We start from the raw sequence: 23185 nt of genomic DNA, 5'->3' as shown, positions 1-23185 counted from the left end.
TTGACATTTTACGTGTGTAAATAACACAGCGTGACAGATGTGTGCATTCTTTTATCTTACAAGTGATTAAAATTGAACCTTATTGCATGACTAAAAGAAGCCTATTAAAAGCTTTCGATGTCACATGGTCTTTAATAGCCACAACTGAATGTATTTTATTTTTTCCTACTTAAATACTTAAGCCTGTTGTATTTAGTTAGTGTTTGGGTGCAGTTTAATATTTATGGTGAAGTGCTGTGAATAGTGAACATCCACAAAACCTTTGTTTGTTTGTTTATTAACCATGCATACACGTAGTTTTTTGTATGAACCTTGCATTCGCATGTTTCTATGCACTGAATGGGGTTTATCAAGTCTTCTTTATTTCCACAGGCGCCTGACCATCCATACACAAGAACCCCTAGTGGTAGAAAAGTGTAATAGCAAAGTAAACTGAGGTCCGGTCCCACTTACTGTCAATCATATCAGCATAATTGAAGGGTCATTACTGATTTTGCTGCTCCCAACCAACTACAAGTTGAATAATGACTCATTTTACCTTTATTCATACCGCTCACATGACAATACATTACACTGCCAAAACCAGCAGTGGAAAATACAGCAAAAATGATGAATGTTCATACCATTAGAGAGTTTCTACATGTAATTGTGGCAATAGAAGATACACACATATTCATAAAATATATATATATTTAATGCATTTATTTATTAGACAAACTCGTATGCTCATACTTGTTCTATGCATGCTTTGATAAATGAGACCCCAGGTTGGAACAAATGGGTCAGGACCCATTTAATAAATTTGTATCTCTGCATCAGTGCTATAAAATCTTACCCGAGTCAGCTCAATCCGTTAAAATAGCGACCACAATAGCAACAGAACACAAACATAGAAAATTTGGTTTGCACCCAATCAAAATAGCAACACCCAGGCATTAACCATCAATGCACACCTACCCATGAAATGCAAAACCCAGGTAACTATGAGTCAAATGGAAAGTGTGCAGTGTAAATGACCAAGACAAAATAATTAGAACCCCACTATATAATAAATCCATATAGGTAAACATCAAGTTCTAGTGCATACAACCTCTGAACAAGGCCAGTGCAAGTTGCTGCAAGTTTTCTATAAGCTGTTACTGACTCGTTTCTTAACTGTAAATCTAAACTGAAAACATGTGGTTTAGATGTGTGTGATCTTAGTCAAAAAGATCATCTAAATTATCGCAGCATTTTTCAGGTGTTAAAGGGGTTACAGGGACAGGAATAGAGTGCTTGTCCTCGAGCGTGTCGTCCGCAGCCTGTAGGATGCTCATAGCCACATTGAGGAGCAGGATGTCTGCGTTGCAGTCCACTGTCAGCTGGGAAACATAGTTCTTCACCGGCAGAACGTAGGACAATGACAATCCCAGCAACTCAGCTGCTTTCTTCATCTGGGTACAGACAAAAGATGGACCAAAGCTGTTCATTAAATGCTCCTACAGCTATTCACAAATTACAGAAGTAAAGATATGGGAATAAGTATGAGCCAGACAAATAATCAGACTGTTCAGATCGTTCTAGCACTTTAGCATGCAGGACTGAGTTAGTACCTTATCCTGCAAGGCTCGGCTGGAGTAGACATACTTTACATCGTCCTCTACTACCGGACACACCTGGTCCACATGAGTGAGCAAAATCAGCTGAGGGATACCTGTAGAGTGCAGCAAGGTTAGGGTTGGGGTTAATCAATCATGGTCAGCCCAGTACCAAACGTCATAATGTTTGGAGAAACTTTAGGAAAGCAGGAAATGAAAAATGTAAACTTTCAGTGTATAAATATTTTATGACAACAGTTCCTACTTATCCTACACCCCTTCATTAAGTTTAGCTGTCATGGCCCCCAAGCAGAGTTCCACTTTGGGCCACTAGAGGGCACCCTGAATTTCCGTGTAGAACTTCTTCTGTTGCCTTATTTCCTGTGTTTATCATGCTCATATATTCATTTTCTTGATTAGTTACCTTATTTAAGTTCCATGTTGACTTCCTTTACTTGCTGAAGCATTATATGTGTAGGTTTTTGTCTGTGCCTGTGGTCAAATGTGGGGGGATACTGTTAGCCCTGTGCATAGTGTTTTCCGAAATGTTTTAGCCTAGTTCCCTGTGTCCCTGATTTTCTTTCTTTGTTTCTTGTTTTTTTTTTTTTTTTTAATTATTATTAAAGAAGTTCTGAAATTGCATCTGTATCCGTGGACTCCATGGTTATGATGGTGGCGAAGCAGAGAAAAGACAAAATAATGCAGGACCATCCATTCCCAGGATAAGAGTTGTACATACACAAAGATGCATATCCATGTCATAGGGTGAAATGGTTGGGTGTAATGGAGGGCTCACAGAGGCAGGACCCATTTGCAGGAGGTTTATTAACAGACCGTATATGATAACAATCCAAAACGGTAGCTTACAAAGGTCCAAATCATAATTTAATATCAAGAACAATAGACCAAACACGGTCAAAACACCCATGATCAGACAAAACCAAGGCAAGGTCAAAGGTGAGGCAAAGCACAGTCATACATTAAGGCTATCAGAAATAATCATGGCTCAGAACTCAGGTAAACTGTAAAGCTTTACATTCACTGCGTCCATGTGCTCACCAGGCACATGGACAGTAAATGAATGGGATCATCAAAAATCATTCAAAATTCAGGCGAGGGGGCCCTCTGGTGGTATACTGTAAATGGTAACACCATCATCTTCTATCTAGGCAAAAAAATCTAGCTCAAATACAAGCGTATGCATTTTCGTTACAGTCTGAAGATTAGAAGACTGTAGGCTGGTTCACAGAAGGAAGATACTAGGGGCCATGGGGTAGACTTTTTGAACCATCGAGTTTAACAGAATGTTACGTCTTTAGGTGCCTGTCAGGGAGCTATAATGAAGAAGCAAATAAAAATTATGATCTAGAGATGGACTAGTTTAATCTCCAAAAGTGGAAGATTCCAGAAGGCTGGAACATGAATCATTTCAGCAGCACTTAAAGGTGCTTAACCTTTAAAGGTAAATAATCTTAGTTAACTGTTAAGATGAATTCACTCTTACCCATGTCTGATATGGTGGAATGCAGCTTCCTGAGTGTGGACTTCAGGCTTCTGGGGTACGATGTCACTTTGGAGGCGTCAAGCACAAAGAGGACACAGTGAATCTGCTCATTCAGGGTGGGATTTTCTATGTAGCCACTTACTGCATCACTGACTCTAACACCTCTCTGGAACTGGAGCCAAAAACACAGCAGTTTCTAGCATATACAGTAAGCTCTGATTGGGCATAATCTGGTCTCAATCATGTTATAATGCCATTATTTACATTAAAACATTATATCATGTACAACCCTTGTTTGAGTTTAAATCAAATAACTAAGTTAATAGCTATAGTGAAATGCCTTTGATCTCCAGTGAGTAAAAAATGCTATCTAGAACCAATTAAGAACATTCCAGACCATCTTTAACCATCTCAGAGAGCAAATGTTGCCCAGTTACAGACAAAAAAAAAATCATCCACTTGTACTGATTACTGATTGTACTGATGGCATTATCATCAATATTAATAACAGGTAGTAGCATATGGACCACACAAGGGCAGTCTGGAAGTATGCAACTGACTGGGTGAAGGTATGGTATCTGGTCTTCCAACTAGGTCATGGGAAGGTGCATCCCCAAATAAGTAAGACTGCTCCAATTGTGCCCAAGAACAAAAATATGTGGCAGATTCTTGGGATAGCAGAATATTACAAACGATTTGTGCCTAGCTAATCAAACCTGACCAGCCCGCTGACCGATCTCACGGAAAACAAAAGCTCTACATCTGGTCCAGTGAACATTTATAAATGTTAAGGCAACTCTTTGTGAGGAGCCCCTTGCTTTAATGCCTTGATCAGTCTTTCCCCATTATAATCGAGCTAGGTAGTGAACGAGGAGGAACACTTGGTGGTGTACGTCAGCCAGACGTTCACTCTGTGGGAAGTACACATTGAAAAAGAAAAGCTTTTTCCGGGGGGGCATCCCCAAAAAAGCAAAGGGAGGGGGGATACAAGTCAGAAAGAGAATAACTGATGTGGTCCCATGGTATGTATGACATGCCAGGTGTGCTGCAAAATGTGCTACAAATTAGCTTGGGAATGATGCTGATGCAACATGCTATAGTACTTAATCCTTGTCCTAATAGAGGTAACAGTAACTAACCTACATGATTTCCAAAAGCAGTGCCTTGTATCCTTCTGGGACGTGGCCTTTTATGACAGCCAGTGCATCAGAGTAAGAGAGACCAGTAGAGTCGTCATCTCCTATAGCCTTCACGTCGCAAAGGCTCAGAGCACTTTCAAACCCTCCTTGATTTACTCGAATATTGTAAGTTGTCATCTGGGTGAAGGAAAGGTTGGGTAACAGAGTAAGGGAGAGAAAGCACAGTCAGTCTTTCCAGTTCTATCCTGCTCTTCACTGACCATTATTACAGGGAATGAATCCAGCCCAGAAGCTGTTGATTAAATAAAAACAACAAAACTACACTTTGTTTAAATGATATTAATATACATTAAGCACATGCTAAAGCCATGTCTGAATACAGTCCTAATTATTGCTATCTTTATAATAAATATACAACATAGATATCATGGGAATGCTGTATACAGGAGCAGCCTTGAGTTTTGCTATGTTTAAAACCCATTATCAAGCAACATTTGACATTTTTTATGACCTTCTGGGTGAACCCATCCACTGCTGTGCCGATGTTGGGCAGATGTACGATGCGCTTGTACATTGTGGATCTGAGAGAGTTGATGAAGCTGGACTTCCCAGAACCCACTGGGCCCAAGAGTAAAGCCTTCACCCGGGGTAGAGACTTCAACAACAGCTTGTAAGAGACAAAATCCTTCCTCAGATTGTCCCTTGTCCTAAACAACAGAGGCAATTGAACACTAGCGCAGTCCATAAAGGTATAGAATATATTTATGGGTCTTAACATTAATGAGCACTAATGAATATATGCAAAATAAATAGCACATGCCATTGCAGATGGACATAGCAAAACACTGATTGCAACCATTTAATTGTTTAATTGTACGTTTGAGGTCATTATCTTGGATCTTGGAAGATCCATCTGGACCCATGGATTACTAGCCGCAAAACATAACAAGTAGAACTTGATGCCAAAGGCATTGACAGGGATTCATCTTCCACCCATTCTAGTCCTTGTTGTGAGTAATTTGTATGCCTCAAATACCATTAAAATATACTTCAAGCAGAAAGGAAGCTTTCGAAGAAAAACAATTTCACACCATGACCCTATTTGTATCAATTCCAAAATATAACCAGTTCATCTGCAGGTTACAATGTTAAAATTGTTCTTGTTCTGGAGAACAATATAATCATAGATGGCTGCACGGAACAGCTGTAACATCTAACCCAGACATTTCTCTGTCAAATTGCCAGTGAGCACCCTCCTCCGAATTGTGAATGTCTTCACATGCAGACAGCATTTGAGCTGTGGTTTTTTTGGGGGGTTGATATATTTGCTTAGCCTTTGGATTTGATTGCACTTCTTACCTTTAGTATTTTGACCCTGCCTGGCCTTGTCACTACATTTGGCCTCCGAAAGCCCTTTGTTAAACCAGCAAGTAGATATCAAACTGTATGGATTGGTAAATGAATGCATTTTTTACCTCTATGCATGTTCAACTTAGGTAAGGTTCAACTATGTCAACATGATCAAATTCAGGAATAAGACTGTAGGGCTCAGGGCACCAGGTGGAATTAACACCTTTCTGGCAATAAATAATACCCAAAGTGACAATTTCAGAATGATATTCACATTTCTTCTTAGCATGGCTGTGATTCAATACTTTTGTACATTTTGAGTAACTATACTTTCCTCCTCTCAAATATCATTTCAAAAACTTAAAGATTCTCTTTTTTGTCCCATTCAGATGTTTTATGTTCCTGTTAGGAAAAAAAAAATCTTAAAAAAAAATCTTAAACTGTCTGGTTTGGGCGAGTCTGTGCCCGTGAAAGCTTCAGATTCCTGTTTTTGGCTGACCGCAATGGAACCCGATGCAGTCTTCTTCCGCTGTAACTCATCCACCTCCAGGTTTGATGTGTTATGTATTCTTAAATGCTTTTCTGCTCACCACGGTTGTAAAGAGTGATTATTTGAGTTACTATAGACTTCCTGTCAGCTCAGACCAGTCTGGTCATTCTCCTCTGATCTTTCTCATCAACGAGGTCTGCAGACCCTCCACACACAATTTTTTTTATTTTGCACTATTCTGTGTAATCTCTAGACACTGTTGTGTATGAAAATCTCAGGAGAACAGCAGTATCTGAAATACTCAAACTAAAGATTTTCCCCATTCTGTTGTTTAATGTGAACATGTAAAGAACTTGTAAAGAAGTGTGCCACAGACAGGCAGACAGACCGGGAGCAAGTGCAAGCCTGTGAGGAAACAAAATCGAAACAGCAGGCACACTCAGGTTCAGACATGACAGGGCACTGGTATGTAGCCCATAGCTCTCTGAAAGGCAAGAGCAAAAGAACAGGAAAGACAAAGTTCTACTTAATAAAAAAAAAACTTTTATTCACACATACTCAAGGAGAGAAAATGGGCCATTAACTGTAGCAAAATTAATGATAAAGATTAATGAAAAAGTCCCTTTACATTTTTGAAGAAGAAATAAAAAGAAAACAAATCATGTCAGATCTTTTTCCACCGTTAATGTGATTGAGCAACCGACAAAATTCAAATACAAATAGAAATGTTATGTTGGGGGCGGGGGGGTTTGGGCCACACAAAACTTTCAATAATCTGGTTGCACCCTTTTATAATGGGGCATTTGACTGTGCTCAGACTAACATTAACATACTCTTCCTTTTGTATTATAGATGTCTTGAAATTACTCTACAATACCGAATGATGAAATTTCTTTAACAGCTTGAGGGACAGGATTAGAGTACTGGTCTTCAAACGTGTCGTCCACAGCCTGTAGGATGCTCATACCCACACTCAGGAGCAGGATGTCGGTGTTGCGCTCCACTATCAGCTGGGAAACATAGTTCTTCACCGGCAGAACATAGGACAATGGCAATCCCACCAACTCTGCTGCTTTCTGCATCTGGAGACCAAACAGAGTTGGGACAAAATAGTTTGTTATATGCTACTAAACCTGTTCACAAATTATGGAAGTAAAACGCTCAAGATGTTATGCAAGGCAGTATCAATGACCCAGATAAATATTCAAACTGTTCAGTGTTTTACAATGCAGGATGGAGTTAGATAAAAGAAAAAGTGACAGTAATGCATTTATTTTCAATAGCATACAGAATTGGGAAGGCCATTTTAGTACATATAAGCCACGTCCAACTACATAAGCATTGTAAATATGGTAATTAAGGCAGGCCCGAGTTAGTACCTTATCCTGGACAGTTTGGCTAGAGTAGACATCCTTCAGGTCCTTCTGTACTGCCAGACACACCTGGTCCACATGAGTGAGCAAAATAAGTTGAGGGATACCTAGGGTGTGAAAGAACAACATAATCAATCATGGCTACTCCAGGACCATAAGTCATGATGTTGGAGAAACTTTATACAGGCAGGTAAACTAAGTTTGTTGCTCTTTATTTCATGCAGAAGAACTTTCACTGTATGAGCATTGTTTTATGGAAACGTTCCTTATTTATCCTCCTCTGCTTCATTATGTGCGGTGAGGCATGGAGAAGACTTAATTGTACATGATAATTTTCAATATAAAAGCTGTGCATTTGCACAGATGTACAGCTATGTTGTATAAGGAAATTGTTAGGACTAAATGCAATTTTAACTTCCCTTCCCATTTACCTAAATCTAATGACAGAAGCAGTGACAGGAGAAGGTTTAATGCTTAGAGGAACTGCAGGAAAACAGTATTGTCCTTATTCTTTAAGACATACAGAATGGTGTACAAGTGAAACTGTATCTAATTCATGAAACTTGTGGTTTCACCACAATTCATGAATTATCTTGAGCTGCATGGACAGGAGCTCCCTTGCACTAGTCCTTTATTCACATATGTCTTATGTATAGGATATACCCAATTTTAGTCTAATATAAATTATTTTCTTCAAACACTTTAATTTATGCAGGCTACATACTTAACCCTCAATGAACACTTACTTTTCCAGCCTTCTGTTGCCCCGTCCCAACTTTTTTGAGATGCGTCGCGGCCATCCAATTCAAAATTACGTTTTTTTTTTTTGTTTGTTTGTTTTTATCTACTCAGCTTAAATCTTTGATTTGGTTTTCTATGTTCTATTGTGAATAACATATGGGTTCATTAGATTTGCAAATCACTGCATTCTGTTTTTATTTACATTTATTTATTATTTATTATTTACACAGCGTCCCAACTTTTTTTTTGGAATTGGGGTTGTATTTAGAGTTAATGGTTCCAAAACAGCAGATTAGAATTTCTGCGATTTCCAGTGTACAAATTTAACCTCCAAAAAATTGGAAGATAATGCTACAAGCAGAATTATTAAAGCACCATGTAATGGTGCATAATGTCAGTTCATTGTTAAATGATGTAAAATGATATATATAAATGATGTATAAGAAATATTTTTTCATCAATTTAATAAGTTAGACTGAAAGCACAAGATGAATTCACTCTTACCCAGGTCCGATATGGCGGAATGCAGCTTTCTGAGTGTGGACTGCAGGCTACTGGGGTATGATGTCACTTTGGAGGCATCAAGCACAAAGAGGACACAGTGAATCTGCTCATTCAGAGTGGGATTTGCTATGTAGCCACTTGCTGCATCACTGACTGTAACACCTCTCTGGAACTGGAGCCAAAAACAAAGTATTTAGTGCCATATACAGTAAGTTCCCATTTGACAGACATTTGAGTCCAAAAGTTTATATACACCTAGGCTAATGATATTCAGTCTCAGTTTTTCACAGTTTCACATATTTCATGTTATCAACATTTCTTTTGGAGTGTCCACGTTGTTCATAGCAGAGGTCATTTTGAAACAATCTACTAAAAACAGGTTTATTTTAATTCACTATATAAGAATTGCAGTGGTATTGATTTGATTGGCCAGTTGCTACAATTAGGAGTTAATTAAGAATGTAGCAGAGGCTGTGCTTTAGAGCCAGGGCCTTTTTTGGCCTTGATACCATTGGGAAATCCAAGCAATTATCATGAAAGGTGGACTGAGACAGGTGCAGCTGCAGTTAAGAGTATTTAATGTGAGCAGTGCATGTTCTGGGGAGTGTAGTCTGGGCTTGCCATGTTTGGAGACTACCGTCTGTTCTGGGAAGTAGAGTTTGTGGTTTGCATAGACCTGGCAGAGCCCCCCAACCATCGCTGCAGGCTGGACCGCTATGTCGAGTGGGGTAGGCAGGCGTCACGTTAATGGCCAATGGCCCTGGGATAACTGATTTCAGGCAGGAGATATTGAATGTGGATGCTACACGGCAGTGTCATGGCAGATAGAGGTGACAGGGTGGTCTGGTCCACCTGTTTGAGCCGCTGGTGGGTGCACTCCAATACCTCTGCACTCCTTCAAACCAGTCATCCATGGCCGGTGAGTCAGTGGGGCTGGCATTCCAGGGGATAAGTGGAGGCTGGTACCCGAGCACACACTGAAACCGCGTCAGTTGGCTGGACCATTTGCCATCATAGACAAAAAAACGAATTCCCAAGTTTATCAAGATCTCCTAGAGGATAATATCAGGGTGGTTGCATGCCAGCTAAAGCTCAGTGGAAGTTGTGTGATGCAGCAGGAAAATTATCTTAGATATTGAAGTAAATCCACTACAGAATGACTTCAGAAAAATATAAATCCACCTTTTGGAATGACCCAGTCGATCCTAGAGCTTAACCCCTTAGAGATTCTGTGGAATGACGCTTGGTTGAGGTTATTGCTGCCAAAGGAGGATCGACCAGCTATTAATTCCAAGTATTCACTTGTAAGGTCTGGAAGACACACTAACGGTGCTGCTGAATGTATTATAAATTGGTATGGGAATGGTGCTGATGCAAAGCATTATAGTGATTTTTGCCCTAATAGAGGTAATATTAAAAAGCCTACCTACACAATTTTCAAAAGCAGTACCTTGTATCCTTCTGGGACGTGGCCTTTGATGACAGCCAGTGCATCAGTGTAAGAGAGACCAGTAGAGTCATCGTCTCCCATAGCCTTCACATCACAGAAGCTCAGAGCACTCTGAGGACCTCGCAGTTTTGTTCGAATACCATAAGTTGTCACCTACGTGAAAAAAAGTTGGGTAACACAGAGCAAGGAAGAGACAGTTTTTCCACTTCTATCCTGCTCTTCATTGACCATTAATTTTTAAATTTTTAATTTTTAAGTTGATTTAAATAATATGATATGATAGCCACTAAGAACATATATCTTTATGATAAATATACAGGATCAGTGGAATGCTGTATACAGGAGCAACACTGAACATTGCTATGGCTGAAATCTGAAATATATATTAAGCACATGCTAAAGCCAAGTCTGAATACAATCCTAATTATTGCTATCTATATTATATATTATAATAAATATACAACATGGATATCATGGGAATGCTGTATACAAGAGCAGCATTGAGAATTGCTATGACCTTCTGGGTGAACCCCTCCACTGATGTGCCGATGCTGGGCAGATGTACGATGCGCTCATACATTGTGGATCTGAGAGAGTTGATGAAGCTGGACTTCCCAGAACCCACTGGGCCCAAGAGTAAAGCCTTCACCCGGGGTAGAGACTCTAACAACATCTTGTAAGAGGCAAAACCCTCCCTTAGATTCTCTCTTGTCCTAAACAACATAGACAATAACAGTGCAGTCAATTAATTATGATATAAAATATATAGATTTATTCACCTTAACAATAATGAGGAAAAATTAATATGTGTAAAATGAATAGCACATGCCATTTATTGTTTATTTTTAGATCATACAAGCCTCTGTGTATGAGCTGTTACTATTGAAATGATATCATGGTGATAAACCTATGGTTTATGTACTATATGAACTTTATGAACTACTGTAGCATAACAACTATGTTACAGTAAAATCAGTGAAACAACTCCAGATGGATCAGAAGTGAGAATTTAAGAATACTGTGGAATAAATAAAAGTAACATGTAAACACTTTAAGCTATCTATCTGTCTGTGTAACTACTGTGGATATAAAAAGTCCTGCTAAAATTGCAGGTTTTTGTGATGTAAAAATAAAATGAAACCAGGATAAATCCTGTGTGGATTCATCACTGGACACCGTGAGACTTACGTATCATGCCAGACCACCTCTCTCCAAGGGTTGGGCAAAATATCACCTAAATCTAAGAGAGAAGCAAGAAGCAGACAGACATTCACATAAGCATCAGTCAAAATTGTAAGTTCATAGTTTGACGTTTGTGGTAGAATTTACCTTGGACACGGTGCAGCTCCACATCTTTGCAGAGAACATTGACCTTCTGTTCACGTATTACTCTACACAACACCTCTGAGCAGTACCAGTAGTCTTGATCCAATTTTAAGTTTAAGTGGCTTCCAAAAGAGATAGAAAATGAACCTACATTAACTGTGATAGCTGTGGTACAGTTTAACTCTGGAAACCGGTCACTGTATGTATTCCTCAATTGAAATACAAACGCTTCTTCATCTGAGTATTCCTTTTCATACTTCAGAGATTTACTCATGAAAGCACCTCTGACCGACCCCGTCGACGGAAATACCATGAGCAAATATTTTCCATGTTTGTCAAACCTGTCGAGGAGCTGGCCAATATCGGCTCCATGATGACTGCTCTTGTACAGAAGATGAAAACAAACACGACTGGAGAATAATCCGTGTAGCTTCAGCTCGTTCTCAGCACTCAGGGAAGACACGATGGAAGCCATTGGGTTTATTATTCAGTGACATACGGATATAACAAGCAGGCTGTTATAACAAGGATGTGCGTCACAGACAACCGTTGAAGCCAGTGAGAAATGAAACTGAAACAGCTGGAGCACTCTCAGCTTCTGATATCAGAGAGAACTGGCATGTAGCCCATAGCTCTCTGAAAAGCTTTGGGAGTAAACATGCCATGGACCTTATATACAAACAGGAAAGATCAGGATCTTTAATTTTTAAATATCAGATTTTAGACTGGTATAGAGTAGTATGCACTTTATAGTATTACATTAGTTTTTTTGTCAGTTCATGATTGTCTGGTGATGATGAAATACTGTGCCTCACATGGGCATACTGATAAAGTAAAGGGACTTTACTTCCTCACCCCAGAGGCAACAGAAATTATCAACAGATGATATTAATCTGTAGGTGCTTTTTCTCTGTTCAGGTTTGAGAAATATCAGTGGTATCTGTAAATATTCATTAAGTAGTGAGTTTGATTTCTTAAACAACTTTGGTTGAGGCAATACATAACATAACAAGATCAACAAAATGACATTCAACTTGGTCACAATTCAAATTTTATTTTGATGAAAGGATTAGCTTGAAGGGTAATCTGATCTATGATTGGCTAGTTGATTTACAATGTTGATCGTAACCACTAGTTTTCATTTAGCTTTAGTCTTTGCTTTTTTCGAGACAGTACGTAAGGTATAGTCATATTTATGGTGATTGTTAGTTTTTCAATAATTGCATGCTCAATTAATTCTCCTGTACAAGTGTCTTAGCAAAGTGAGTGCATAATGATGAGGAGGAAAAGTTTCACCTTTGCCCAGTGAACCAGTTTTCAGATATGTTCATCTTGTTTTCACTCATTGAGGAAAATGTCATTAGATTCCGGCATATGTTTTGAGTAGATGGGTGAATTGTTATAAGCTATCATTTAGTTTACATCATGGAAAAAGTCATCATTGGAAAAAAACAACAACAACAACAACAACATTTTTGTAGCGTTGTTTTCTCACGGCTCCAGAGTTCATAGTTTGATCCTCAGCTTCTGTTACAATCTGTGTGGAGTTTCACCTGTTCATCACATTTTTCCTCATGGCAAGGTACTCCAGCTTCCTCCCACTGTCCAAAAAACCTGCAGGTAGGTGAATTGGCTATCCTAGGTGTGAATGTGTATGTGCATGATGTCCTGCAATGGACTGGTGCCCCGTATCAGGTGAATACTCCCACTTTGCACTCAGTGGTACTGGGATAGCCTTTGGGTTCACCATTACACTGACCACAACCTGAATGAATTCATCCATTGTAAGGATGTTAACATCAACTGCTCTGCTTGCATGTTGAATAAACTTGCATGTGTAAATTGAGAGGCACTGTACCCTAGTGTCTGCTCCTCAGCATTCATAGATTGAGGGGCACTGTACTAATGTCCGTGCATCATCATTTGTAGATTGAGGGGCTGAGTACCCTAGTGTCTGCGCATCAGCATTTGTAGATTGAGGGGCAGAGTACCCTAGTGTCCCACCTCACCATTTGTAGATTGAGGGACACAGTACCCTAGTGTCTACGCCTTAGCATTTGTAGATTGAGGGGCAGAGAACCCTAGTGTCCGTGCCTCAGCATTTGTAGATTAAGGGGCACAGTACCCTAGTGTCCGCACCTCACCATTTGTTGGTTGAGGGGCACAATACCCTCGTGTCCCACCTCAGCATTTGTAGGTTGAGGGGCACTGTATCCTATTGTACCCACACAGTAAAAAACAAGGTCCTAAATCAAAGGTAGGGGAGCAGAGTAAAGAGGAAGAGTTGTAATTTAATGTATACTTATATTATATTTAAGTATAATCTCAATTAAAATTAAAGCTAAAAAGTTACATAAGTAACTTAATTTAATTCAATTCAGTTTTACTTGTATAGCGCTTTTAACAATGTACATTGACCCAAAGCAGCTTTACAGAAATACATAAATTGAGAATATAAATCTTAAATTTATGAATCTGTCCCTAATGAGCAAGCCAGAGGCGACGGTGGCAAAGAAAAACTCCCTGAGACAATATGAGGAAGAAACCTTGAGAGGAACCAGACTCAAAAGGGAACCCATCCTCATCTGGATGACAACAGATAGTATAATTATAAATAAATCCCTTCTATGAATGTGCTAATACTACATGGTCAAATAGTGCAGTTGTGTAACCAGGAAAATTCATTACAGTTTTTACATGAAATCTGTTTTGTTGAATTTCTCCACTGATGGAGGCTTGAGTGCAAAATTGTTTGTGGTAATTGCAGTGCTGAGGCTATAATAGCAATTGTAGTCCTGACCATCATAGCATCATAGCAACTGTTCATTGAATTGAAGTGGTATCATCCTCAGCAATCACAGTGACCTCCAGGCCTGTACCACGTGGCTCGACAGAAAGAGAGAGGGAGAGATTATTAGGTATGGTTATTATCCTGTGATGGTTAAGGACAATGAACTTAGTGTGAGCACAAGCAGGGACTCTGGCAAGGCTATGACAGCATAACTAAAGGGAGAGCCAGAAGGTAACACAGACATAAGCCACCCCACCATCAACAAACCTAGATGAATGCGTGAAAGTGGGGAGAGACAGCATCTAAACATCCCAGTTCACCACTACACTCTATGTCTGTCAGCCCTCTAGATCTGCTCCTGTACCTAAAGAAAAACTATTCACAAAAAGCTTGACTAAACAAATATGTTTTTAGCCTGCACTGAGACTGTGTCTGAGTCCCAAACACAAATTGGAAGGCTGTTCCATAATTGTGGGACCTTGTAGGAGAAAGCTCTTCCCCCTGCTGTAGCCTTCACTATTCGAGGTACCAACAAATAGCCTGCACCTTTTCATCGAAGTAGGCGTAGCGGGACATAAAAGATCAAACGTTCACTCAGATACTGTGGCGCGAGACTATTCAGTGCTTTATAGGTCAATAGTAGTATTTTATTATCAATGTGAAATTTTACTGGGAGCCAATGCAGTGTGGATAAGATCGGGGTGATGTGGTCATATCTTCTGGTTCTTGTAAAGACTCTTGCAGCTGCATTCTGGACTAACTGGAGCTTGTTTATGCTCCTACTGGAACATCCTGAGAGTAAGGCATTACAATAATCCAACCTAGAGGTGACAAAAGCATGAACTAATTTTTCTGCATCATGTAGTGACATTATAGTTCTTAGCAATATTTCTGAGATGAAAGAAGGCTATCCTAGTCATATTATCTACATGAGCATCAAATGATAGACTGGACTCGATAATCACACCAAGGTTTTTTACTGCTGCACATGACGAAACAAAGACCATACAGAGTTACTATGTAATCAGAAAGATTACTTCTAGCTACACCTGGTCCTAGTACAAGTACTTCTGTTTTTATCAGATCTGGCTTTGCTGAAACATACAGCTGTGTATCTTCAACATAACAGTGGAAGCTAATTCCATGTTTATAAATAATTTGACCCAAAGGTAGCATATATTAAGTAAAAAGCAGTGGGCCTAAAACAGAACCTTGCAGAACACCAAACTTTACCTCTTTAAAAAATCTCCATTTACATCTACAAGCTGATGGCGATCAGTCAAATAGGACCTGAGACAGGTGCGGGCTGTGCCCTTAATGCCAACAACTTTTTTAGTCTATCAGGAAGAATAGTATGATCATCCATCCATCCATCTTCTACCGCTTACTCCTTTTCAGGGTCACGGGGAACCTGGAGCCTATCCCAGGAAGCATCGGGCACAAGGCGGGGTATAGTATGATCAATGGTATCAAAAGCTGCACAATGGTCAAGCAACATGAGCAAGGAGACACAACCCTGATCAGAGGCCAGTAGTAGGTCATTTACCACTTTAAATTCACTAACTTTGCATAATGTAGATTATGTTGTTACTTTAATAGAACACCATTCATGAAAAAGATTGATTGTATTTGTAAAAGTTGTAGTTAACAGAAACACCAATCATCACTGAATGCCTTCTACAGCTACAGGTAGCTACTTCTCCATTTTTCTTTGCTAACTGTGACTTTTCTGGCTTGGTAAACATTTCCACCCAATACTAGGCTTATTCTGCCCAAAGTTGGGGCTTTGCTCAGCCAGGGGCCTGGTTTGCAGAAAGCAAGCAGAAAAATCATATAAAGAGGAGAGAGTAACTGTGAAATGAACAGGACATAAACCAGGGAGCAGGGAGACTGAGTGATGTCCTCAGCCATATAAGGATGCTGAGCGGCATCCTCAGTCATGCAGAGAGGCTGAGCGCCCTTCTCCATCGACTCTGCAGGCTGAACTTGGTTGGCTGTGTCACCAGACTCGGGCAGGAATGTGGCTTGGGAGGCCGTCTCTTCGACCTCTGACAGGAATTTGGCTTGGGAGACCGTCTCTTTGACCTCTGACAGGAACTTGGCTTGAGAGGCTGTCTCTTCGACCTCAAACAGGAACCCATCATACGGATCTGGGAGATCTATGACAGTCCACTGGGGTAACTGAACCGAATCCCAAGCTGGGACGGTTTGCTTGGTTTCCCTAGTGCGGCATCTTCTCTGTCTTCCTGCTGCATCCATAATGAGGTGAAGTATTCTGTCACATAATGACATAATGGAGGCTGAGGACAGATGCAAATGCAGATAAGAGTTTTATTTACGAGGGAGGCAGGCAAACAAATCCAAATCATGAGACGATATCGTGGTCAGAAACAGGCAATGGGTCAGGCGATCTGTAAACAGGCATAAACTAGACAAGGCAAAAGCACGTAACGAGAAACAAGAAATAAGCTCAATGACTAAGGAACAAAATGAGGAACAGTGTACAAACATTTGGTACGGTGATAACACTCAATGCTTCGCACCGTACCTAGATACACAAGGAGTTTAAATACTAAACATAATCGGGGTGAAACACAAAACAGCTGAGATCAATGCTGACACATACGGGAAACAACCAATGAAAATACGGGGCGGAGACAGGACATAAACCATAACAAATGCACGTGTAGACAGTAAACAAAGTCAGTGTCACTGAAAACCTAAAAGCGTGTGCTCACTCTTTGAGCTCACTCTTCGAGCTCGTGCTGTGGTTTTCTGAGCACGTAGCGTACTACAGCGCTTAGCTCGAAGGGAAATCATGACAACAGGAGGCACGTCCAAACAAACAAGCATTCCGGATCAGTAGTCAGTTTTCAAAATTGGTTTTCTTGATGACTTAATTTATATTAAGTCATCAAGAATATATATTTGATGACTTAATCTTCATAAGAAATATATCAGCCTCATCAGCCTCATAAGAAATATATATCAGCCTCATTGTCACAGCTCAGTCAGATCAGAACTCAATTTCCCAAGATGCAGCACTCACTTCTCATGCACGCATGCGCTCACTATCCCCGGAGTTCTGATCAGACACACCTGGCACCAATCACACACACAAACACTCTCACTGCTAGTACTTAGGGATGTCATTCACAACGTTCTGATCCCCAGTGTTTACCACGACCTCATTGAAATATTCAGTAAAAAGAAGGCTAGTGGACTACCTCCTCATCAAGATTACGACTGCGCAATTGATTTGCTTCCAGGCACTACACCACCATGAGGGAGAGTCCATTAACAGTAACTGAACAAAAAGCCATGGAGGAGTACATTCAGGAAGCATTGCACCAAGGTTATATATGACCATCTACTTCTCCAGCATCAGCGGGGTTTTTCTTTGTAGAGAAGAAGGGAGGAGGTTTACGACCATGCATCGATTACAGAGGACTAAACCGGTGTTGCGTCAAGTACCGTTACCCACTACCTCTAGTACCAGCCGCTCTGGAACAACTATGCACTGCCACCATCTTCACGAAACTGGACTTATGCAGAGCATACAACTTGGTCCAGATTCGAGAAGGAGATGAATGGAAGACTGGGTTTAGCACAACTTCAGGTCACTATGAGTATCAGGTCATGCCGTATGGGCTTTCTAACGCTCCCTCGGTCTTCCAATGTCCAATTAACGACGTGTTACGTGACATGCTGGGACGCCATGTGATCACCTACATAGATGACATTCTAATATATTCTAACTCCTGGGAGGAACATGTTCACCACGTCCGCCAAGTTCTACAATGACTGCTCCATCATCAGTTATATGTTAAAGCTGAGAAATGCGAATTTCATAGAACCACCATTGCGTTTCTGGGATACATCATCAGCCCCGAAGGGATCTCCATGGACCAAGAAAAGGTCCAGGCAGTAGTAAACTGGCCCACACCCACAACGATCAAGGAACTACAGAGGTTTCTGGGGTTTGCAAACTTTTACAGAAGGTTTATTATAAATTTCAGTGCCATCGCCAACCCCCTCACGTCCCTGCTAAAGGGGAAACCCAAACGTCTGTCATGGAATCCAACCGCCCAAACCGCCTTCGACAAGCTCAAGAAAGCTTTCACTACTGCACCCATCATCAAACATTCGGACCCATCCAGACCGTTTATAGTGGAGGTGGACGCGTCAGAGACCGGGGTAGAAGCCATTTTATCCCAGCGATTCGGAGAGAGGCTAAAGCTCCATCCGGTGGCATTCTTCTCGCGAAAGCTTTCCCCCACTGAGAGAAACTACGATGTGGAAAATCGTGAACTCTTGGCAGTTAAGTTAGCGCTGGAGGAGTGGAGACACTGGTTAGAGGGGGCTACACATCCCTTTGTCATCTTCACAGACCATAAGAACCTGGAGTACCTTCGCACTGCAAAGAGACTCACACCCCGCCATGCCCGATGGGCCCTGTTCTTCACCAGGTTTCACTTCACGTTATCATACAGACCAGGGTCCAAGAACATAAAAGCTGATGCCCTGTCTCATCTCGACCACACAGAACGTGTCAACGAGCATGAGGAGTATATCATCCATCCTTCATGTATCATCAATGCGCTAGAGTGGGATCTGGACCAGGAACTAGAGGAGATTCCCCTGTCGCAAGTACCCGTAAAATGTCCCCCAAACAAACTTTTTGTACCCGAAGAGTACCGTCAAGAACTCATCATCTGGGCGCACACGGTACTCGGTACAGTGCATCCAGGGGCACAGCGCACACACCATCTCCTAAAAGAGAAGTACTGGTGGTCCAATATGGAGGGAGATATACACAAGGTGGTGGCATCCTGTTCATCTTGTGCACGGACCCTCCCAGCTGGGAGGCTCAAGCCCTTACCCATACCCGAACGCCCATGGTCACACATCAGTTGACGTCGTAACGGATTTACCAAGATCCCAAGGAAATACCACAGTTCTAGTCACAGTGGACCGGTTTTCCAAATCCGTACGTTTTATTCCATTACCCGCTCTCCCCACCGCCTTCGTGACAGCCAAACTTCTATTCCAGCATGTTTTTAGATATTTCGGCATTCTGGAGGAGATTATCTGTGACAGGGGCCCGCAGTTTACTTCCAGAGTGTGGTCCAGCTTCATGACTAAGATGGGAGTAACAGTGAATCTCACCTCCGGATATCACCCATAAGCCAACGGACAAGTTGAACGAATCAATCAGGAATTAGGGCGATTCCTCCGTACTTTCTGTGCCAATAACCCCGAGGATTGGAGCAAGTTTCTGCCATGGGCCGAGTACGCCCAAAATTCACTACGTCATTCAGCTACCAATCTCACTCCTTTCCAGTGCGTACTAGGTTACCAACCTCCACTGTTTCCATGGAACGCGACTCCCACCGCAGCTCCTGCCGTTGACCAATGGTTTGAACGTAGTGAGCGTGTCTGGGCTGACACCCACCAACGCCTGAAAGAGACCACAGACACATACAAGCGCAAAGCAGATCGCCACCGCAACGAACACCCTAACTACCAACCAGGCGATAGGGTGTGGTTGTGCACCAAGGACTTAAGACAAGCTCATAGCTGTAAAAAAACTAACGCCAAAATACACTGGACCATTGAAGATCCTCAAGCAAATCAATGAAGTCACTTACCGTCTGGAAATGCCACGACACAGCCACATCTCCCCCTCATTCCACGTATCACATCTCAAACCTGTTGTCAACGATCCATTAGCTACAGAATTACCATCTGAAACTCCTCCGACCCTTCTGGAAATTGATGGACAACCAGCTTACCGTGTCAAGAAAATCATCAAATCTAGACACAGGAGAGGCAAGCTGGAGTATTTGGGAGGGGGAGGGGTATGGACCTGAGGAACAATGCTGGGTTCCCAAGCAGGACATACTGGATCCATAGCTTACTAAAGACTTTCACGCAACTTATCCTGATCTCCCTGGTCCACGACCCCGGGGGAGGCCAAGAAAGAACTCGGCTCCCGGAGTGAGCCCTTTGGGGGGGGGTCTGTCACAGCTCAGTCAGATCAGAACTCAATTTCCCAAGATGCAGCACTCACAGCACATGCATGCATGCTCACCATCCCCGGAGTTCTGATCAGACACACCTGGCACCAATCACACACTCTCACCGCTAGTACTTAGGGATGTCATTCACCTAGAGTCAATGCGAAGTATATGTTCAGTCAACTTGTTTCTCTGCGTTACCAAGCCGTTGCTGGCTCAAATTTAGCCTATTACCCAAAAACACTTATAATTCAACATTCAACATCTACCTCTGAACCCAGTTGGAGATAGAAAAAAGACACCAGCCGTGAGTGAGAAGAAGCAAGGGTCCAGATTTATTGGTTCCGTTCCACCACACGAGATCCACACCGATGAGAATTCTCAGAAGTGATCTGACACCCGGAGCTTAAGCTCCAGTATGTATACTGTATTTACACAGTAGATAACCAATATATTTCAAAAAGACTATGATATCAATACCAATAGGGTTAAAAAAGAGCTCATCTACATTTCAAAAAGGCCTTTCCAATTTACCATTAGGTTCTGAAAAAGGGCTTTCCAAGTTACCATTATGTTTTGGAAAAGGGCTTTCCAAGTTACCATTAGATTCAAAAGTGGAGAGACAAAACAATTTAAAGTGACCTTGGTCTCACTATTATCTAGCGGCGGGGGGGGCTCCTTATGGTTTTCTCTTCTCTTAAAATTAAGGCCTTCCTTGCGAGACAAGAATCTTCACCATCTGAATTATGAGTAAGTTACATTTTTCTGTATTTCTAGTTTATAATTTATTTTCATATTTGCTCTATATCTCTATTTTATATATAGTTATACTGCTTGCAAAATGGTTTACTGTACTTCCTACTTCATAATATCGTTATATTACCCTTCTACTATCCTACTACTCTTTATTTTTATAAAGAGTATATATTTTATTATTATAAGATATTACCCTTATAATATCTTAATACTCCTTAGTTAATGTTAGCACTCCTCAGCTCTTATACTTCTTTTTGACTTTTTGACTAATAAACCATAGAGTATTACTCTTAAATGATCTTTAAAGTGTGAATCCAATTCGTCAATATCCGCCTAATACCGCTTCTGTGTGTCTAGGTGCCCGTCATCATTTCTTCTTCTCCCCTTTACTGGATACAAGGTCTCCCTCATGTTTATTTCATGTCATTTTTATCCACAACATTTCCCCCCTCTGAGGCTATAAAGCCTCATACACTACCTTAATTAAGCGGGTATCTGTGGAGAAACTGGTTCTGCCGCACCCCATGGCCGTCCCCCGCTAGCTGTCGGAGGATTACTCTAACGAAGCCATAATCCCTGCGCTCGTCCTCGTAATCAAATGGGTCCCTTACAATAACCACTTCTACGCTACACTGATCAGAATAGGAGCTGAGGAGGTTTTGTAGACCTGGTGGGAGACGTGCTAGCGTTGTGCGCCCCAGGGCTTCATAGTAGATTGGCAGCTGGAGAATGGGCCTTAGGACCCCCCTACGTCCACTTTGCGCCGGACCCATGTAGATGTACCTAGCCATAACTCTTAACCCTTAACTTACTTCTCCTTTCAACTATATATATATATATATATATATATATATATATATATATATATATATATATGTTATTTCGAATCTAACTACCTTGATTATACGTTTGTTTGCCTACATCGATTATAAGTGTGATTAACTGAGTTCCCTTAATCATTCATTACTACTACTACTGCCGTGCTAGTTTAAGTATGAGTGGCCACTACAGTAACTACTTGATTGGATCTACACGTCCCTATTTTTCTCAACTAGGCCTGTCAGCCCACAGTTTTGTATTTGTTGGGACCTGCATAGTCTTGCTTCCCCCTAAAAAACAAACCCCAATCCTTCGCAGTCAGGGGTGGGCGAAAAAACCTCCTATGAGGAAAAATTCCCACCCTGCCAGCACTATGTGCTCGACAGCACCATTATACTTTTCTCGTGCCTGATTACGTCACACTTTGTTGCACATCACAGGTCATACCCCATCACATATCATATCACATATCACAACATTTTATAACAATCGACATGACAGTCTCTATCAGCAGTATCTCTCTGTATTCCGGTTGTCTTCGGCTCAAGCACTTTACGTACTGTAGAGAACCACCCTTTGGGGAGAGGTTAGGCTAGCACTTACACCCAGGGTATGGATCATCACATCTTCTTCTCACCCCTCAGGGTTCAGTAGATCTGCAACACAGATGAACACATACAAAACACCAATAGGTCCCGTTTTTCTCGGATAGGCCCAGTTGGCCACTACCTTGTACAAACGGGTCCTTGCGCTCCCTTGCACTGTCCTCATCAGTCCTGGCTCATGTCCCGTCTCATGTTCTCGTAGACCCCCCCCCGGTCTCGCTGGTGTTGCTGCTGTCACTGCTCATTGTCTTCCGTCGTATGGTCTTGATCACAACCCCCCGTTGAGGCGGTAACGCTTCACCCTTAGCAATGTACTGGCCAGAAAAGGAGGCGGAGGACATTAGGTTCTGAAAAAGGGCTTTCCATGTTACCATTATGTTTTGGAAAAGGGCTTTCCAAGGTACCATTATGTTTTGAAAAAGGGCTTTCCAAGTTACCATTAAATTCAAAAGTGGAGATACAAAACAAAACTCGCGGGGGGGGGCAGCTTGACTCAGCTACCCGTATAAATGGCTCCTCATGGCTTTCTCTTAAAATTAAGGCCTTCCTTGCGAGACAAGAATCTTCACCATCTGAATTATGAGTAAGTTACATTTTTCTGTATTTCTAGTTTATAATTTATTTTCATATTTGCTCTATATCTCTATTTTATATATAGTTATACTGCTTGCAAAATGGTTTACTGTACTTCCTACTTCATAATATCGTTATATTACCCTTCTACTATCCTACATATCCTA

At 41.2% G+C, this 23185-nt stretch overlaps 2 protein-coding genes across 2 annotated transcripts in view; both read right to left on the bottom strand.

Moving 5' to 3' along the window:
- Positions 1–294: 294 nt before the first annotated feature.
- The window catches only part of LOC128619513 (interferon-induced protein 44-like), a 44521-nt gene continuing 21630 nt past the window's right edge, over positions 295–23185 (bottom strand). The window contains exons 3-7 of the mRNA XM_053643734.1: positions 4732–4927; positions 4245–4397; positions 3082–3253; positions 1593–1693; positions 295–1433 (exon numbers count right to left, since the gene is read on the bottom strand). Coding sequence (XP_053499709.1) covers positions 1200–1433; positions 1593–1693; positions 3082–3253; positions 4245–4397; positions 4732–4927 — 856 coding nt within the window. The 3' untranslated portion in view covers positions 295–1199. The remainder of the gene's footprint in view (positions 1434–1592; positions 1694–3081; positions 3254–4244; positions 4398–4731; positions 4928–23185) is intronic.
- On the bottom strand, positions 6430–12146 carry LOC128619521 (interferon-induced protein 44-like). Its single transcript, XM_053643746.1, has 7 exons — positions 11458–12146; positions 11317–11368; positions 10646–10841; positions 10129–10281; positions 8679–8850; positions 7440–7540; positions 6430–7142 (listed from the first exon to the last, which is right to left on the bottom strand). The coding sequence occupies exons 1-7, from the start codon at positions 11927–11929 to the stop codon at positions 6924–6926; spliced, it is 1365 nt and encodes a 454-aa protein (XP_053499721.1). The 5' UTR covers positions 11930–12146; the 3' UTR covers positions 6430–6923.

The sequence above is a fragment of the Ictalurus furcatus genome, chromosome 2, assembly GCF_023375685.1.
Source record: "Ictalurus furcatus strain D&B chromosome 2, Billie_1.0, whole genome shotgun sequence".
Lineage (NCBI taxonomy): Eukaryota > Metazoa > Chordata > Actinopteri > Siluriformes > Ictaluridae > Ictalurus > Ictalurus furcatus.
The sequence above is the reverse complement of the archived record's forward strand: the minus strand, read 5'-3'. Positions and strand labels throughout refer to the sequence as shown.

Bases quoted from the DNA above. Each gene is read 5' to 3' on its own strand.
- LOC128619521 (XM_053643746.1), bottom strand. From the start codon at position 11,929: ATGGCTTCCATCGTGTCTTCCCTGAGTGCTGAGAACGAGCTGAAGCTA. The intron at 8,851-10,128 runs GTACTGCTTTTG...TTTTGGCTCCAG, and splicing joins ACGTCCCAGAAGGATACAAG to TTCCAGAGAGGTGTTACAGT. The intron at 7,143-7,439 runs GTACTAACTCGG...TTTGGTCTCCAG, and splicing joins GCCAAACTGTCCAGGATAAG to ATGCAGAAAGCAGCAGAGTT.